Source organism: Penaeus vannamei, chromosome 40 (genome assembly GCF_042767895.1).
Source record: "Penaeus vannamei isolate JL-2024 chromosome 40, ASM4276789v1, whole genome shotgun sequence".
NCBI classification, from domain to species: Eukaryota; Metazoa; Arthropoda; class Malacostraca; order Decapoda; family Penaeidae; genus Penaeus; species Penaeus vannamei.
This window is the reverse complement of record NC_091588.1, coordinates 23,311,546-23,324,045: the sequence shown is the minus strand read 5'-3', so window position 1 is coordinate 23,324,045 and position 12,500 is coordinate 23,311,546. Positions and strand designations below refer to the sequence as shown.

Sequence of the window (12,500 nt, the reverse complement as noted above, 5' to 3'; positions counted from 1 at the left end):
TTCATTCACCTTAGGAGCCTTTTTGAGGCTCACTCCTGACAATTGTGAGGTGTTCTTTTCGTCGTCCGAGCTGTCGTCATTTTCAATAATGGCCTTGGAGATGCCCTTTGGTTCCTTAGTCTTTCGCAGTTTGAGAGGCTTGTGGATCTTAGCCTGTGGAGTGAGCTGCTTACATGAAGCAATAGGAATATTCTTTAGAAATCATAATAGAAAAAGAAAAGTTATAATTTCAATGTATACAATTATCTTCAAGAAAAAGTTTACAGGAGTTTGCGACCACTAACCTTTGCTGGTCCAAGACCCATCTGTTTCTTGATTAGTTTAAGTAAGTATTGTGCTCTGCTCTCTAAATGTTTACCCTGAGGCTTGGTCTCACCCCCAAGGAGGATTTTGTCGTCGAGGTTAAGGGCTGGATCTCCCTTGATTTGTTCCCAAGATCCCATTCCATACTCGTAAATACCACGTAGTAACCTGAAGCAAGAGGAGACAATTATTGAGGATCTCATTGATGGAAAGAACTATGAACGTATTTTCAAATTACCATGACAATTGAATACTAAACATGAACTATCAGCCTTATCAAAATTTCTTCTGACTTGCTTTACTCATTGAACACACAACTCTGGATATTTAAACACTGAGTGTTTTTATTGCATAAAACTTCCCTACCTGGAATCATCCTGGATGCCCCAGGGGACGTCCCAGTGGGCATCTTTGACCCGCTTCATCTGCAAGGTCCACGACGCTCGCTCAACTGGTGCATGAGGGACAACGTGGTCCAAGGGCGCTAGTTCCTCAATGGTTGCAAGTGTGGTTTTGGCATTGATAGCCACCCCTGAGAGCTTGAACGATGGTCCACGGTCTCTGCGTTGCTTAGGTTGGCCTGGGAAAAATGTGTAGAGGTAAGGTCATACATACTATTTTACCCAGACTTTCATAACAGGGAAGCAGGAAGGGAAGGGAGGGAAAGTTAAAAGTCAAAGGGATAGAAGGGATGGAGCAAGGGAGGGAGGAAGAGAGAAAAGGGGTGGGGGATGGGGGATGGGGGAGGGAGTAGGGAGTAGGGAGTAGGGAGGGAGGAGGGAGGAGGAAGGAGGGAGGAGGGAGGAGGGAGGAGGGAGGGAGAGAGGGAGGGAGGGAGGGAGGGAGGGAGGGAGGGAGGGAGGGGGAGGGGAGGGAGGGGAGGGGGAGGGGAGGGAGGGCGAGGGGAGGGGAGGGAGAGAGAGAGAGAGAGAGAGAGAGAGAGAGAGAGAGAGAGAGAGAGAGAGAGAGAGAGAGAGAGAGAGAGAGAGAGAGAGAGAGAGAGAGAGAGAGAGAGAGAGAGAGAGAGAGAGAGAGAGAGAGAGAGAGAGAGAGAGAGAGAGAGAGAGAAATTTCTATAAATAATACCAATTGCCATCTAACATGTTTTATAAAAATCTCAAAAAAGAAAAAAACATGTATCTTGGAATAAACCTATTTCAAGCACAGTGAGTTTTCTGTTACTCTTACAGTTACAAAAAATTTTCCATACCATTAACTTCAGGCGTCTTTTCATTCTCTTTCTGACTCTCGTGCTCCTTCATAGCATCCTGACACCTCTCGTATATTGTCTCGCCCACTTTGCGCAGGTCGCTGATGGGCTTCTCTCTGAGATCAGCATCGTGAGCAATAGTGTCGAGACGTCGCAAGGGATTGCTGAACTTTTTGAAGCTTTTGAAGAATCTTCTGACCTGCATCAGAAAAAAGCGTCAAATCTTTTATTTCAAAGTAACTGTTTGATATTCTTAAAATATATATATTTCCTTTATCATTACAGTGTAGCTCTTCAAACTCAACAATATCAGATGGGATCTGTACATGTTATGGTAAGAGTGAGCCTAAATTCCAGATGGCACATACCCATGCCAAGATAATAGAGGCTGCTCTATGTTCAGTGCAATTCTTTCAAAATTGAGCCTTTATTGAAAAATAATAAATGACTCTTCCACTATCAATGGCACAGATTAAAAAATATTGCACTCTCACTGAATATTTCCCAGTATCGCTGGGCTAACTGCAATATCCCTTTTCAAACTCATCCCCTAAAGCCTCCATTTTCCGCAACCAATCCCTTCCCACTCATCCCACTTGTTCCGCCCATTCTGCCACTAATAACGTACCTCTGCATCAGTAAAACCTTTAATGGTTTCCTTGTGGTGCATACGAGGCCGACCTCGCTTTCTTGGTTTGTCGTCATCTGTATCGTCATTGCTTGACTCAGATTCCTGGCGTTTCTTCTTGGTTCGAGGAGATTCATCTTCCTGCAAAAAAAAGAGGAAACAAAAATTATTAAACAAAAACAAAAAACGTGAACAGGTATAGTAATAAAATCTGGAATAATAAAACTTCACGCAAATGATAAGAAGTGTAATATCAAAAGATATTTTACATTTTTCCAGCATCCAATTCACAGCCAGATGAGGAGGAGGTGGGTGTGTAAGAGAGGGAAGGACGACAAGAGATGGAGATGGAGTTAGACCTGGAGTTAGAGACAGTTGGAACTGGAGTTATAGTTAGAGTTGGAGTTGGAGACGGGGACTGAGCATGAGATGGAGGTGTAGGGGGAGGGGAAGTGAAAAAGAGGGATGCATTAGTATCAATATTAGCATTAGTCGCATGTTAGTACTAGAAAAAGTATTGAGACTAGGATCAGGGTCATGATATGGAAGCAGCAAGGGTCACAAGGGTGGACAACAGCAAGAAATAAAGGGAAATGGGGAAAAAATGTAAGAGGAACCATATACAATTACAATAAACTGAATAAACTCCTACCTTCTGTCCTGCCTGATTCACTGTCTTCCGTTTTCTTGGGGGCAAGTAGAGATCAGCCATTTCTTTTTGCTTCTCCTCCTCTTCCACTTTGGTCCGGAAATCCTCTGGGATAATTTCATCCTGTAATAATTAGAAATAAATAAATAAATTAATTAATCAATAAAATAAAATAAAATAAAAAGTATAATGCAAAGACTCCTAAAACAAAGGAAAATTCTTATATAAAAATCACCCATTATAAGAAACAACAGGACAGTTATGACTAATCCTATCATTGTTACTACTACTAAAAATAAGAAAGAAATAAAACATGAAGAAAGCAACATCTCACCCAGTCTTTGGTGCTCTCGTCCGCAATGGAGTCTAGCTTGGAGACTTCTTCCTCTTCATCCAGATTAAAGGAAGCCACTTTGAACGCGCTCAGAAGCTCATCACCAGCCATGGACGGAGCCTCATCCCTCGTCTCGGCTCTCCTCAGGATCTCATCAATATCACACTGTTCAGAGAAAAAAAGATTGAGCATTGTGTTCATACTATCGACAAGAAATGTTAATGTGAAAGTGTTCTTTAAAAGTAGGAGAAGTTCAAAAAATATTTCAAGTCTAAAAAAAAAGGAAGCTAATTGTTTAATTTTGCTCCCTATCTACTGCTTTGCTTTAGGGCAGGAAAGTGTTCTTACCATTGGTTCCTCCTCATTCTCCTCGTCGTCTTTAAAAAGTTCCTCGGCACCAAACTTTAGGATGGCATTCAACTCCTCGCGGTTGAATGGGTTAGAATTTGAGCCTAGATGACAAGTGTTTGGTTACTAGAGATTAATACAAAATAATAAATTCAAAGATAAAAACACCTCACTTAATGAAACTATAAATACTACTTAAAATATTGTTTCTTTTACCTTGTCAATTTTCTCTTCAACACATCATATTTTTCTCTTCAAAAATTTTACATACGACAAAAATTTCTTCAGGCACACTTACTTGACATTTTTTTATTGAAGACAGTGCGACCAGATGTGTCCATGGACTGAATAACAAGATGATCAAGAACCATCTTCTGTTTCGCACGCTCAATAATATTTTCTTCTATACTATTTTTCGTCACCAGCCGATAAATATTAACCTGAAATGTGTATCATATTTTGAGCTTCCAATTCATCAACCAAACAGGCAATTGAATATCAACTAGTTATCATTTCATCTACTAAATCACAAATTTGTAAGTCAGAGTATTAGCATTATCTATTTATTCTCAAACAAATACAATTCATTAATATACCATCTCTGATTTTCCTCAACTAAGGCCCCACACATCTGTACACAATTACTATACAATTGTAAATCTAATCATGATAAGTATTTACAAAATATATCATGAAATGAAGCACAAAATCTCAGCTCATGTACATTCTTTCACTTCTTACTTGATTTTTCTGCCCTATTCGATGTGCTCTTGCTTGCGCTTGCAGATCATTCTGGGGATTCCAGTCCGAGTCAAAAATGACAACGGTATCTGCAGTTGCGAGGTTGATTCCAAGACCTCCGGCACGTGTGGACAGGAGGAAACAGAAATCCTGACATATGAAAAAAAAAAAAATTACTCTATTAATTACAATATAGACTGTATAAGCTATAAATTGCAGAGTTACAATTAAACTGTGAGTATAATAACCTTGCCCTCATCATCAAAATAAAAATCATTCCAGTAAACATGTAAATATACCAAAAATTTTACTGCCAATGAGCAACATTTACCTAAACAAATAATAAATATCTTTGTAATGTGATAATCTTACTTCCACAATGAAAAAAACTAAAATACTATCTTTTCAATCTGTTTTTTCATTACTTTTTTCAGTATCATTATCATCATCGTTCTCATTATTGTTGCTTTTCTACTATCCATTAGATTATTACAAAATAAACTCTATATTATCATTATTACTGCTACTAATATTATCATTATTATAATTTTTTCAATTTTCATTTTCATTTTTATAATCATTATTACTCTACAATTATCATTATTATCATCAATACCCATATTATCAATATTATCATTATCTTCATCATTATCAATACTCATATTATCAATGATCATATTTAATACCATTATTTCATCATTGATATCATCCTTATTAACATCATTAATGTGATTATAAACACATTATCACTGTTGCATCTATTAACATTATTATCATCACTAGGAACCTCTAACACTCCCTCACCTGAGAACCTTCGGCATTGAAGTGGTCGAGCGCCTGCCTCCTAAGCTCACCCTTGATGGAGCCATCCAGCCTCTGGAAGGGGAAGCGTCGGTACTGCAGGTACTGCGCCAGGATGTCCAACATACGCACCATCTGGGAGAAGATGAGGACTCTGTGCCCAGTCTCCCGCAGCCTAACCAAAAGCTTATCCAGCAGCATTAACTTGCCGCTGCCTCTTAATAATTGCTGGAAAGTGGAAAGGAGTGAATGAGTCAAAACAGATATTTGCAAAGTGAGACTTAAAATGGCAAAAGTGGGGAGATAAAATAGATCTAGAATAAAACTATGAATTATCATAACAATAGATCTTCATGTACATTTGATTACATAAAACTGAAACTGAAAATCAGAAGAATGCTCAACCTCTTTGATCAGCGCAGTATTGAAAATTTCTACCCAACATTATGTAATTTTGATTACAAAACTTTATTATCACATTGCTACAATGTATAACAACTTGCCTGTAGAATCTCTGTTGAGATAGTATCCTCAGGAGGTTTAATGAGGTGACTGTGGTTGCAGCATTTCTTCAACTCCATCACAATATTTACAAAACTTGAAGTTGAACCCCTGTTCCCTGTTCAACACAAGAGAGAGATAAATATGATAGGAAAATTTGTCTTTATCTATATTTATCTATATATTAATAGAGTCAAACAGACATAGATAGACATATAGACAGATATGTAGATAATTTACATTTATCTATATTTTATGTTTAGTTATAACTATTCTAAATTTCTCAAAAACACCTATTCCCCACCTTTTTTGAGCATGTCATAATTCTTGGTGAGAATCCACTTGTAGAACTGCTTCTGTTGCTGCATCATGTCCACCCTGAGGATCTGCTCCACTTTTGCAGGGAGGGACTTCTCCACATCCTTCTTGACACGACGCAGAAGGAAGGGTTCCAGCTGCTTGTGGAGCCGGTGGAAGCCCTTCCTCATGTTCTCACTGTCATGCTGTGACTCAAAATAGTCCCAGTCATCAAACTTCTCCGGCATAATGAAGTGCAGGAGGGCCCACAGCTCCTTGAGAGAGTTCTGGAGGGGTGTACCAGTGATGAGCAAACGGTGGTTGGAGCGGAACTCCTTCAGTGCCTGGTACAGCTGAGATTCCTCGTTCTTGAGCCTAAAAATAGAGAATAAAAACATTCTCAGTATCAGATGTTAAGAGATCAAGAATGCAAAAACCTACTAAGTCATGAAACAGTAAATACCTCTAAACAGTGGTTTAATTACATCATTAGTCTATGGAACATCAATGCCTAATCAGATCATTGCTTTCCACAAAAAAATAATCACCCACCATATAAACTGATTATATAAAAAGATGAGCCATAGAAACACTGCATTTCATGGGTGATATGATTCTTAAATCACGTTCAAACCAGAAGTATATTAGTCCACTCACCTATGCGCCTCATCAACCACCAAGCAAGCCCACTGACAGCTGTCTCTCAGGTCTTCTTTGTCACGTAAAAGAATCTCATATGTTGTGAGAACAGCATTGAACTTGAGTCTTTTGGAGGAGGTTGTCCACTCATAATCTCTCACCTGTTAGGGGGCAAGAGAAAGCTTGTATTTTCTTATTTTCCATGTGAACTAGATGAAGGAAGACATGGTTATTCAGCATGTAATTTTTTTTCTCTTTTTTTTTTTTTTATTAGCAATGACACAAAATATACTTTCATTCATATGTACATACACACACACATTCTCACTCTCACTCTCATTCTCTCTCTCTCTCTTACAATTCTTCTGGAGTCCCTGTCACCAATGTAAACAATGACATTAATGTCTGGAGCCCAGTTGTTGAATTCCCGCTGCCATGCATTAAGGGTGGAGAGTGGCAGGACTAGGAGGAAAGGACCATACATGGCGTGTGTATGGAAAAGATAGCTCAGGAAACTTATAGTCTGGATGGTTTTACCTGGAACAGAGAGAGATCATCAGACTTTTGTTAATACTAAACATCACTGCATGCAAAATTTATCTGCATGGAAACAGTGCTATTCTCTTCTTCATTATCATTATCATATCAGCACTGAGAATGAGAATGATAATGAATATCACGATAATGATGACTGCGCCAATACCAAAGACCATAACAACAATAATAGCATAAACAACTAACACAATACATTTCAAAACATCACTCAACATAATTTAATTACCTATTTCCAGCACATGAAAAGAGAAAGATAACCAACTCACCCAGACCCATCTCATCAGCCAATATGACGGAGTTGTGTTTACACCAAGCATGAATGAGCCAGTTGACCCCATCCATCTGGTAATCACGTAATTCTAGATTCTTTGCAGGGGAGAAACAAGAAGATTACTATTGAACTTACATTAAAAGACAAATAACACAGACACAGAAAGATCATAAACCTGTATACTGCAAGAATTTTTGGAATGGACAATACAGGACCGGAAGCATTTATAAATAATAGGGGAAGGGGAAGGGAGGAAGGGAGGAATGGAGGAAGGGAGGAATGGAGGAAGGGGGAGAGAGAGAGAGAGAGAGAGAGGGGGAGAGAGAGAGAGAGAGAGATAGAGAGAGAGAGAGAGAGAGAGAGAGAGAGAGAGAGAGAGAGAGAGAGAGAGAGAGAGAGAGAGAGAGAGAGAGAGAGAGAGAGAGAGAGAGAGAGAGAGAGAGAGAGAGAGAGAGAGGTGAGAGAGAGAGAGGGAGAGAGAGAGAGGGAGAGAGAGAGAGGGAGAGAGAGAGAGGGAGGGAGGGAGGGAGAGAGAGAGAGAGAGATAGATAGATAGATAAAGAGAGAGAGAGAGAGAGAGAGAGATAGATAAAAAGAGAGAGAGAGAGAGAGAGAGATAGAGAGAGAGGGAGAGGGAGAGGGAGAGGGAGAGGGAGAGAGAGAGAGAGAGAGAGAGAGAGAGAGAGAGAGAGAGAGAGAGAGAGAGAGAGAGAGAGAGAGAGAGAGAGAGAGAGAGAGAGAGAGAGAGAGAGAGAGAGAAATTATAAGCATTCATACCTCATTTTCACCACCCAAATAATCAGGTTGGACTTTCATTGCTGAGAACTTTGGTCTGTGCTTCAGTGCAGGGCACTGCTTTGGAGTGCAAGACGATTTTTCCCGCACTTCGAAACTCTCAAGCTGAAATTATGGAAGAGAGTGGCATGAGAATAATGAATACCTAGCAGAATAATGTATGGTCTGAAAATATCACATATAAAATAACACGTAGTTCTCTATGGAAACAGTAAAATAGTAAAAGCTAAATTCTCAATCAACAAAACAAGAGAAACCAACTTGAGACAAAAATCTTTCTCGAACTAAAGATTCCAGCTCCCACGTGGCCTCTGCATAGGGGAGATTTTCCCATTTCACATAGAAATAATGGTTGCCATTTTCCTCTGCTTCAGCGAAGATCCTCTCAGCTCTGTAAATGTAATGAGTTGAAAATAATGAAATGTTATCATTATAATAGTAGTACAAATAATACAACTAGTACTAGATAGCAAAAGCAATATAAATGAATATCTAATTAACCCCTTCGATCCGGGTGACGTGACCATCTTGTCATGAAAAAACTTGGCCTGAGGGGTGGGTGACGTGAACATCGAAATGGATTAAAATGGCCGTGGACCAAGCGATGTGGACTTGCCATCATGAGCGAAGGCCAGGGTGACAGAAAAGATTGGCCACGAGTGCAAGAACCTGTTGGAGGCTGATCAAGACTCATTTGGCATTTAGAAAGGGGCATTTGAATTATTCCCATCTTTAAATGAGTGTGGAATATAATGCTGTGAGCCTTGACCGGAAGAGCACCGGCTCCTGGAAGAATGCCATTTCCATGCTCAGCATCGTATTCCTGGCTACCATGACTATCAGTACAGGTTGTATTACAGGAAACTGAATATTAAAAAAAAAAAAAAAAAAAAAAAAGTGTTACAGTTGTTCTTATATATATATATATATATATATATATATATATATATATATATATATATATATATATATATATATATATATATATATATATATATATATATCTCATATATATATAATTTTTTTTTTTATGGCATATTTACTACAATGATAGATGCTATTCCAAATATGGATATTGGAAAAAGGCAAAAGAGCTAAAAACACTTATTCAAAATAACATTCAAAAGGGGAGGTATAGAGAGTGTTCGCGGGCACCTGGCCTACACTCACACACCCAGCAGAGTGGAATCTTACACAAGCCTGATGCCTATAATTTGGTCCATGTGATTGCCATGATTCAAGGGGTTAAACAAATCATACAAATGCTTGTATCAGTGATTCTTTACACTTCTGTAATAGGCACACACTAAATCTTTAAAAAATTGAAGTGTGCATTTTCAGCAGTGTTCGAACATAGCGACAGCAAGTCGAAACTCTACAAGCAAGAAGCTTACGAACACATACCACACATTTCTCAGATATTCAAACTTTACTATTCCCATGCAAGTCAGTCCTCTAACACTCCCCTAACCCTCTCTCTTAACCCATCAGCGACTGGTAAAATTTTTGGCAAGTTTATGTATGCACGGGCTTGTTGGCGCGCACCGGCAATTTCCCCTGTTTGCGCCCAGCTCAATCGGTAGTTTGCGACCAACATATAGCACCTAAAAGCTTTCATTTTGCTAAAATTTATAAAAATATTAAAATTTTGAAGGTTTACCTTCACTTTAGGTGCCATTGCCTAAAATCTTTACCATATAAATGAAGCCGCTACTACTGGAGAAAAACAACCTCCATCCGACGAGCCAGTAGTGCGGGAATGGGCATGACATGATGCCCCCGGCGTTTGGTCCACAACAGCCATGGCATGTACGTACATGACACCCGGTGCCAATGGGTTAATTAAGACCTCTCACAAGACCTTTCCTCCCCTCAATCAAGACCTCAGTCTACAAACCTAATGTGTGATGAATAGAGCTCCTTCTCAAGCTCAGACTGGATCTCCATGTACTCGACTTCCTCCGGGGATGCGCGGTGCCTCCAAATGGACATCTCCTCCTCCCTGCGCAAGTAGTTCTCCAGCTTCTTCATGCCCTTCACCTGGAATGCATTGTACTGGTCCACAAGGGGAAGGACATTAATACAGACACACTTGATCACTGATACGTCATTCGGGGGATGACTTTTTAAATTTCTATGTTTCTATTTCTGTCCTTTATCTTTTCTTTTCTTAATTTTTTTCTTTGCTATCACTTTCTTTTTTTTTACCGAGATTTTATCATCTACTGGTTGGGCTTATGTAATGGTAATATGTATCTCTTTTAAATAAACTGTAAGCAAAGTCATATATATCTATACATATACATATATATATATATGTATTATGACATACATATATACTGTACAATCAATATTCTAGTATATCATTACTAGAATCTTGTTTCTTACATGTTACTTAAAATTAAGTACTTAGAATATAAAACTGTGGAACTAACCCACTGATTATACTTAATACATTACATTAATTACAATTGCTAATGAGAATTGCCATCTCCGCATGCTAGCAAATAGTTCCTGTGCCCTAGAGTCCTTGCTTTTTACCAATGTCACATGCAATACTCAATTCATGCTTGGTGTATGACTGTCTTCCCTTAGAAAACTGTTAACTCCACTGTTAACTGTTAACTGCTGTATGAGAAACGGCTAAAAGGAATGAGAACAAATAGGAAACGAAAACAAAAAGATAATTACAGCCACATTATTAGACAGGAAGCAAAAAGGAAAAACTAAGCAATTGCAAGCAAAGTATTTGTAACAGTGACACATAGTGTGTGTGTGTGTGTGTAAGCTGCACAGTATATAATAGCAAGAATAAGAAGGGGGGGGGATAAGAAACACACTGCACACTACATTTTATCTGCATGCAAATTTTACCAAAGCTGCGGATTTTTCCTTTCTTTCTTTTTGAAATGCTGAAGGCTTCTAAGGAATGACTAAGAGAGCCAGGGACAAAACGTAATATGAAATGTGCGATTGATTATGGGGGGAGGGGGATATATAATGGAAACTGCGTCCCAAAAACACAAGCAGAGCTATTGAAAATGAGAAAATTATTAAGGCAATTTCTTTAGTAATGTCAGTATTCTGCACAAATATTGTTATAAATGGGTACAGGTGTCATCTAAGTGTTGCAATAAAATAAATAAATTAATAAAAAAAAGGATCAATGGAACAAGACAGGTGAAGTACTATTGGTTACAAAAGTTCCAACACTGAATTCAGTAATATCCTGGTGTATATACAATAATGATGAATATTTTCAAGTTTTAAAAACTATATTACATTTTGCCATGCTGTTACAAATACAATCTTTGAATTATTTGCTGTATAAAAACAATTATCTTTATGCAATTACTGTTGTGTCACTTTGTGTCTTTATCTTTGGAATACAATGCCTTTCATATTTTTCAAATTCTGTAACTTTCTTAACTTTACGGTATATTGATTTGGCAGAAATCAGATTATATTTTTTCATCCTTCATCATTGCTTTTGAAAATTAAAATTCATTACATTCTCTCTCTTAATAAGGTAGGTAGATGAAACGTATTAAACCTCAAAAATATTGTCATAGTCAATGCAATATTTTTCATTAAGTTCCCTTTTCTCTCGAAACAACAACTAACAATTATGACCACAGTCCAACAGAGATTCTGACATTGTACCCCTTCCCTTCATGTATCTTGTTCCACCAGGCATACCATTAATGAAAGTGCAGATACCCAGCTCCAAGGCAGATAAAGGTTTTTGAATCCAATTCTCAGCATAGTGGTGTTTACGGTTGGAAGGAAAACAACAATAACCTTCTCAAACTTGACTCCAGTGGTAAAAGTCCATTAAAAATAAGAGAAGAAGTTTTCTGTTTCACTGACTGGCATTCAAGGGATTTCGAAAAGACACTCACTATATGCTTGGAAAACTGTCACTCAAGAAGGGCAATGTAAGAATGTCAATGCATAACCAATAAAATACTATATGCTGTCTCTCAAGCGTAAAGGGAGAAGCATGAGGTGCAATGCAACTCTTTTAATAAAAAAAAAAACAATATGTATGTAAAAGCTATGTAAAGGAACCACTGACAATGATGACAGCTGTGGTGTAAATCCATAAAAAAAACATGGTTAAATTCCAACTAGGTAACTTACAGGAAAACAGGCATGTGCCTCTTGTCATGGTCTTTGCTTCATAACATAACCTCTACCAGCAGACAGTCATGTATTAATATATTTGTATATATATAAAGAGCAAATATATATATATATATTCCAGAGAAAGGATCATATCTCTTTAAAAATCTCATTTTCTCTCAGTTCGTGTGCCAATTATCAAATCCCCGAAATGATCAAGTGTGTGTGTTTACCACGATGGAGAGACTGGGCTGGAGCGGAGGAGCGAACCCCACTCGACACAGCCTCCCTGATGAATGGTAG

The 12,500-nt window shown here is 38.3% G+C and overlaps 1 protein-coding gene across 9 annotated transcripts in view; it reads right to left on the bottom strand.

Moving 5' to 3' along the window:
* Chd1 (chromodomain-helicase-DNA-binding protein 1) overlaps positions 1 to 12,500 on the bottom strand; it is a 40,188-nt gene that overhangs the window by 8,558 nt on the left and 19,130 nt on the right. For 3 of the 9 annotated variants that reach the window (XM_027360765.2, XM_027360767.2, XM_027360768.2), the window contains exons 8-26: positions 9,970 to 10,127; positions 8,334 to 8,463; positions 8,055 to 8,177; positions 7,273 to 7,372; positions 6,810 to 6,988; positions 6,470 to 6,612; positions 5,820 to 6,187; positions 5,518 to 5,633; positions 5,018 to 5,242; positions 4,214 to 4,363; positions 3,771 to 3,912; positions 3,473 to 3,576; positions 3,125 to 3,289; positions 2,794 to 2,913; positions 2,142 to 2,282; positions 1,514 to 1,712; positions 670 to 883; positions 285 to 471; positions 1 to 165 (exon numbers count right to left, since the gene is read on the bottom strand). In XM_027360765.2, coding sequence (XP_027216566.2) covers positions 1 to 165; positions 285 to 471; positions 670 to 883; positions 1,514 to 1,712; positions 2,142 to 2,282; positions 2,794 to 2,913; positions 3,125 to 3,289; positions 3,473 to 3,576; positions 3,771 to 3,912; positions 4,214 to 4,363; positions 5,018 to 5,242; positions 5,518 to 5,633; positions 5,820 to 6,187; positions 6,470 to 6,612; positions 6,810 to 6,988; positions 7,273 to 7,372; positions 8,055 to 8,177; positions 8,334 to 8,463; positions 9,970 to 10,127 — 3,129 coding nt within the window. The remainder of the gene's footprint in view (positions 166 to 284; positions 472 to 669; positions 884 to 1,513; positions 1,713 to 2,141; positions 2,283 to 2,793; positions 2,914 to 3,124; positions 3,290 to 3,472; positions 3,577 to 3,770; positions 3,913 to 4,213; positions 4,364 to 5,017; positions 5,243 to 5,517; positions 5,634 to 5,819; positions 6,188 to 6,469; positions 6,613 to 6,809; positions 6,989 to 7,272; positions 7,373 to 8,054; positions 8,178 to 8,333; positions 8,464 to 9,969; positions 10,128 to 12,500) is intronic. The other 6 variants (XM_027360766.2, XM_070117399.1, XM_070117400.1 and 3 more) reach the window with 3 other exon arrangements.